We start from the raw sequence: 6,064 nt of genomic DNA, 5'->3' as shown, positions 1-6,064 counted from the left end.
TTACGTATTAAATTGTTACTAGTTCTAATTTGAACTCATCACCGAAATTAATTTTTTGTCATCAATAACATCTTGTAACAACCTGTTACTTAGGATTTATTGTGAAAAATATTTAGACTTAAGTAATATTGTTATAGTTAAAAAAATGACCCTGTTATTTAAAAATTGGGGGCCTTTTTTTACTTTGGGTTTTAAGCAACGCATCAAGCTTCTATTATAGAGCCGGCATTTATTGGCTATATTATAGAATAAAATTGCAAAAATTAGTACTTTTTTTTTTTTTTAATTGAGAAAAAAGTAGCTATGTTTTAGGAATTCAAATTGTTCCCTCCGTCCGTGTCCATAACTAAAACGAGAATTCCTACATGATACTTGGCCTACTTTTCTTTTGAGTGATTTAATTTGAATACATACAAGTACTATTAATTTTTTTAATATTTTTATTAAAGCCTCCGAATCTAGTTGAGTGTATACTTTTCCCACTCTGGGTTTTCTAGAAGAGGAAGAGAGGAATCGGTGAGGGATGGATAAGACCAAAGACCACGAATAGAATAGAATAGAATGGAGAGAATGCTCCAAGAGAGAGGAACACGGAATTCCTTTCTTTTCTAATTGTTATTTTACTAGCATATAATAAGTAGTATGCTTTATTATTGAAAGTCACAAATTAGAAACCCTCTCCGTTTCTCACTCTCTCATTGTCTCTCTCTCACAATATCTCATGATGGAGGAGCGACGTCCCCACCAAAACCATTCCATCACCTTCTCCAACTCCACCACCTCTGCATTCCTACGTAAAATCAAAGACCATGCACCAACCCTCCTCATCTCAGGCTCCATCTTGCTCCTCCTCACTGGCCTCACTGTCACTGCCACAGTCCTCTGCATCATCTTCTTCTCCCCATTAATCCTTTTCACGAGCCCCATATGGTTCCCCATTGTGGCATTCCTCCTTGTTGTAACCGCAGGGTTCATGTCCCTGTGTGGCTTTGGTGTTGCCCTTGCGGCCGGTCTGTCATGGATATACCGCTACTTCCGTGGGATGCACCCGCCCGGTTCGGACCGGTTCGACAATGGGAGGAGCTTGATTTACGACACTGCCTCTGCAGCTCAGTGCGATGTGCGCAGGCCCTGCAGGGAACTGGCTTGAGCGGCTTGGAAGATTTCTGGACCGAACCAGACCGGGTTTTCTTGCATGGATTTTTAATTTTCTTTCTTTAAATGCCCTTTTGTGTTCAATGAGATTTTCTTTGTAAGTATGGAACTTGGGTTTATCAATTAAAAAAAAAAAAAAGTCACAAATTAATATTAAACTTATAATTTGATATATATATATATATATATATATAAATGGGTTCAAGCTACACCTACTGTAATTCTACAAAAGCTATACATTTTTTATACCGTAGATTTTTAAGAAATCTAAAGGTTAGAAAATCACTATAATCAATTTCATCTTTAAAATTAATTACTTTTTATATTAGCTAACCTAATTAATTTGAGAAAATATTACATTATTTTCTTTTTAACTTTCTTTCTCTCTCCTAATTAATTCATCCCTAACCTCGCACAAGAGCATATTTCTCAACGTTTTTGGGCATGGAGGCAGTTGTGCTGGACTTTCAATTGTTAAAGAAGCAGGTGTCAACTTTTATAGTGACCTTAATTCACTGGTTTGACTAAAACTCTTGAAAGTAATCATGCAAAGTAGTAGTTAAAATTTGAACTGTGATGTACTGCTTTGTCACAGCATGCTCTCTGACCTTGTAACAGAAACCAAGCCATTGCTACCAAAATTAATCTTGCTTGTAACATTTGAATTTTCTGTGGGAACTAAATACTAAGAAAATTTTCCACCGATAGACTTGTTTAGTTGAGAGACTAGAGAAAGAGGGTCACCTCCTAGGCCAATTATGCTTGATCCTGCCTCGCCAAATGTACCATCATTATTATGCCCACACCCAAATACAATCTTCGGTATTGTGGCTTGATGGCTAGTAGTTGAGCCAATGGTTAAGGTTTCAACACTAAGATCACCATCAGTGAATGATTGGTCCCCATATAAATAACCATACTGACAGGTATTTTTATTAGTGCCACAAGAGGCAGTGTCTAATGCCTTGCAAGGACTTGAATTGCAAGGCACATTACCATATGTTGAAGCTTGCCGAGGATCAAAGAGTGGAAGGTTTTGCTTGTAACATTTTTCACATGGCTCACAGTGTCCATGTTAGATCTCTGCCTATATCTACAATGAAAGTTGCTTCTGTCAATGAAAGTAAAAGTATTTTGCGAGTCTTTCAATACCTACAACAAAGTCTAGAAACGTGGAGATAGAGAACAACTAAAAGCAATAGTTGTGCTATTCAACAAAGTCTGGTGGCTATGACTTTTTTTATTTTTTTTTTGGTTGCTGCCGGCGACCTGGCCATGGAGGTGGAAGGGTTGTGGAGGAGATAGAGAGAGAAATGTGCAAAGAGAAAGAGACAGAGAAAGAGTCAGGCATATAATTTTTTTTGGGTTTAGAAATAAGTATGAAATGTATTAAATAAATGATAATAAATTAAATCAATTAGAATACTAGTATTAATGAGAGTCTTTTTTGACCGTTGGATCTACTTAAATTCAATGGTTTAAAGAAAGTGTAACTTTTTTTTTTTGACTGAAATGGTATAAAAAAGTGTAACTTTTTTAGAGTCACACCAAATGTAACTTAAACCTATCTTGTATGTATGTATATTAACCTAATTACCCAAACCCAAAAGTTAGAAAATATATTTCATAAAAGAAGAAAACATATTATTATTTTTCAGTATGATAAAATATAGTATGAGTCATTGTCTATAATCTATATCCTAGGGATTGGATTTGGGAATCTTCATTTTAGAATATTTGGACGCCTTGTACAAACGGAAAACCATTCTTCGTTGTTTTCTAGAGAAAAATGTGACTTTTCAATTTTTTTTTGGTTGGAGTGAAAAATAAGAGGAAAGAAATAGGGTAGATAGAGTTTTCCACTCAAACACACTTTTTTTTTTCTCATCAAATTGGGAAAGTGGATTTCAATTAAGTCAGCTGGAAGGTTTTTTGTCATCAAATGAAGAATCCAAGGTTCGATGACAAGTTGACAACTAATATTTTAGCCTTACAATTAAAAACAATTATCATAAAGCAAACAATATAAATTGAAAATTTATCATATCTATCAAATTGGAGAAAAATGATGAGAGAATTTAGAAGAAAAATAAAAATAAAAACTACCCCAGCCACTTTTTGATTCTTCTATTTTTAATAATAAATGTATAATGGTAGTTTACTTTATATCCTTATTCCGTGTTCTATCCTCTCTACCAAACACGCATGATGAAAATTGGAAAAAAACATATTTTTTATCCTCTCAATCTTTTTTATCCTCTTACTTTCTATCCTCCCAACCAAATAGAGCTTTAACTATAGAAAAACGATCTTTTGATTTATATATATATTTTTGCTTATTTTCATTTTGGTTCTCATATTTTAGAACTTTCAATTTAGTCCTTGACCTTTTGAACTTATTATTTTTTTGATCTTTATCATCATCCCAATGATAAAACTTGCTTGGTTGACGGATTATATAGTTGGAAAAATTAAAGATGATGTGGTTGGCTAATAAAATAATAATAAAAATTTTAGTTTACACTAAAAAAAAAAAACCACATCAACATTTAAATGGATTAAAAAGCCAAGTCATTAAAAAAAAAATGATAAAAAAGAATTTAAAAGAAAAGGCTTAATCTGATTCCCCCCCCCCCTCACTTTATTGGCAACAAAGCACGCAACACACCCAAAAAAATCAATCCATCAATCTCTACCACATATTAGAGCTGCGTTGTTTTAAACGCAGCTTTAACATGTCTGGAGCTGCGTTTAGAACAACGCAGCTCTATAAGTTTTGAAGCTGCGTTTGTTAAACGCAGCTCTGAGATATATTGAAAAAAAAAAAAAAAAATCCCAGGATGGCTCTAAAGCTGCATTTTTGGAAACGCAACTTCATTCCTACCTGGGTAAACGTAGCTCCAACATCAGAAAACGCAGCTTCAGAGCTGGTCTATGGCCGGGTTTAATAAACACAGCTCAAATAGCACCCTGAAGCTGCGTTTTTAAAAAACGCAGCTCAAATTACGACCCTGGAGCTGCATTTTTAGAAAATGCAGCTTAAATTGGCGTTTTTAGTGGTGAAACTTCAACTACAAAATCACATAAGTTTCCACTACAAAATGAAAAGTACATTTCGTTTATGAGATCTATTTCTATGAACCCTATCAATATCATATGTTTTAAGAAAGTCAGAGAGAAACTCTTACACCTCAAATTATAAAAACCCTATCAATATCAATATCATATGTCTTTAAAAGAAACTCTTACACCTTCAAAATGAGAAGAAATTTTGTTCAAACCTGAACATGTTCAGGTTTGAACAAAATTTCTTCTAATTTTTGTTATTGAAAGGCATCTAATAAATTGAAGCAATAATATTTTTTTTTTCCTTACTCCGATAGTGTAGATGAGCATGTATGTCTTCCCCATTAATGCAGGTTGCTATTTGTGAGTTTTATTTTTATTTTTGATACTATTTATATATGAGCTGGTGTCATACTTAAGTACTCAGGGAGCCAACGTTGTTTATGAATGCTTGTCTATGTGATTGTGAAAGAGACGCTTTTATAATTTGAGGGAGGCTAGAGAACTCAACTACAAACGGAGGCCGGACATGTTTCTTCAACTCAATTACTTCGAGGTCACCGGCCGATTCCAACGTTTTCCCCAATGAAATATTCAACTCATCAATCCCTCATTTAAATGAGCTGGTATGAGAATGAAATGTATTGTTGAAGTTTGTGGTGGAAATTTAAGGATTTCATGAAATTAAGGATTGATTATTTGGGAAAAAATTGGCCTTTGCCTTTTTAAAAAAAACAATCTAGCATTTTGCCCTCTTTCCCAAACTAATTAGGGAAATATATCTCTTTTGAAACTCAATTTTCTCAAAATCGAGTTAAGCCTTATAATAACGTTTTTAAGGAGCCTATAATGACGTTTTAAGGACATATAGTGGCGTTTTGAAACTTGAGTTCCTTGAAATTGAATTATAGGCAAAAAAAAAAGAAAAAAAATTGCATGTAACTCGACTTCATGGAAATCAAGTTACAAAATGCCATTATAGGTCCTTAAAACGTCACTATAGACTCCTTAAAATGTCATTATAAGGCTCCAGAATTTTTTTTTTTATTTTTTTATAACTCGATTTTGAGAAAATTGAGTTTCAAAAAAGGGGATTTCCCTAATTAGTTTGGGAAATAGGACAAAATGCTGGTTTTTTTTTTTTAAATGGGCATTTGCCCATTTTCTCCTGATTATTTGATTTGTTTTGCGTATGTTGTATGTTTGGTTGAAATGAGAGAAAAATATAAATTGTCAATTTAAGCTCCTTTTTTTAAAAAATAAAATAAAATTTTCTTTCTTTAAAGTTGAGGAATTAAATTTATGCTTTCTTTCTTCAAATTAAAAAATATTTTTTATATATTTAAATGTTGAGATGGCTTTTCTTAATACCGATTAAATTTCCATGTTATATTTTTTTTTGCCACATATGTGCAATTCAGTAAGTTTTTTCAGGCATTGAGTGGTAGGAATAAAAAATGACAGGAAATTCAATAACTCAAAAACCAAATTTAAAATTCCAAAAATATGATGCCCAAAAAGAAAATATAAGGACAAAAGAAGTATATTTTCTTCCGCTAATAGGATTGGTCCTTACTTTCTTATTATTTATACTTTAAAACCAAATTGAGTGTTAGACTCTCTTTTTTTTTTTTTTTTCTTTTTTTTTTTTTAACTAAATTACATTTATACTTTTTAAAGCTTAGAATAATTTTGATGTTGTCTCCAAAGTTTCAAATTTAATATGCATTATTCACATCACATAGCATTCGGATTTAAGTCAATCTGTTCTTGTCCTACTAGGAGGTGGCCATTATTAAAAATGCCAATAGTTGAAGTAAGAATGTGTGTGAGGAGCAATTGC

The 6,064-nt window shown here is 32.8% G+C and overlaps 1 protein-coding gene across 1 annotated transcript; it reads left to right on the top strand.

Moving 5' to 3' along the window:
* The first annotated feature begins 673 nt into the window (after positions 1 to 673).
* Positions 674 to 1,311, top strand: LOC126729144 (oleosin-like). Its single transcript, XM_050434840.1, has one exon. The coding sequence runs from the start codon at positions 722 to 724 to the stop codon at positions 1,148 to 1,150; it is 429 nt and encodes a 142-aa protein (XP_050290797.1). The 5' UTR covers positions 674 to 721; the 3' UTR covers positions 1,151 to 1,311.
* Positions 1,312 to 6,064: the final 4,753 nt, after the last annotated feature.

The sequence above is a fragment of the Quercus robur genome, chromosome 5 (genome assembly GCF_932294415.1).
Source record: "Quercus robur chromosome 5, dhQueRobu3.1, whole genome shotgun sequence".
Lineage (NCBI taxonomy): Eukaryota > Viridiplantae > Streptophyta > Magnoliopsida > Fagales > Fagaceae > Quercus > Quercus robur.
Note: the sequence above shows the minus strand (reverse complement) of the source record. Positions and strands in the feature narration are given on the sequence as shown.

What these genes read in the sequence shown, in the direction of transcription:
- LOC126729144 (XM_050434840.1), top strand. Translation starts at nt 722, where the DNA reads ATGATGGAGGAGCGACGTCCCCACCAAAACCATTCCATCACCTTCTCC.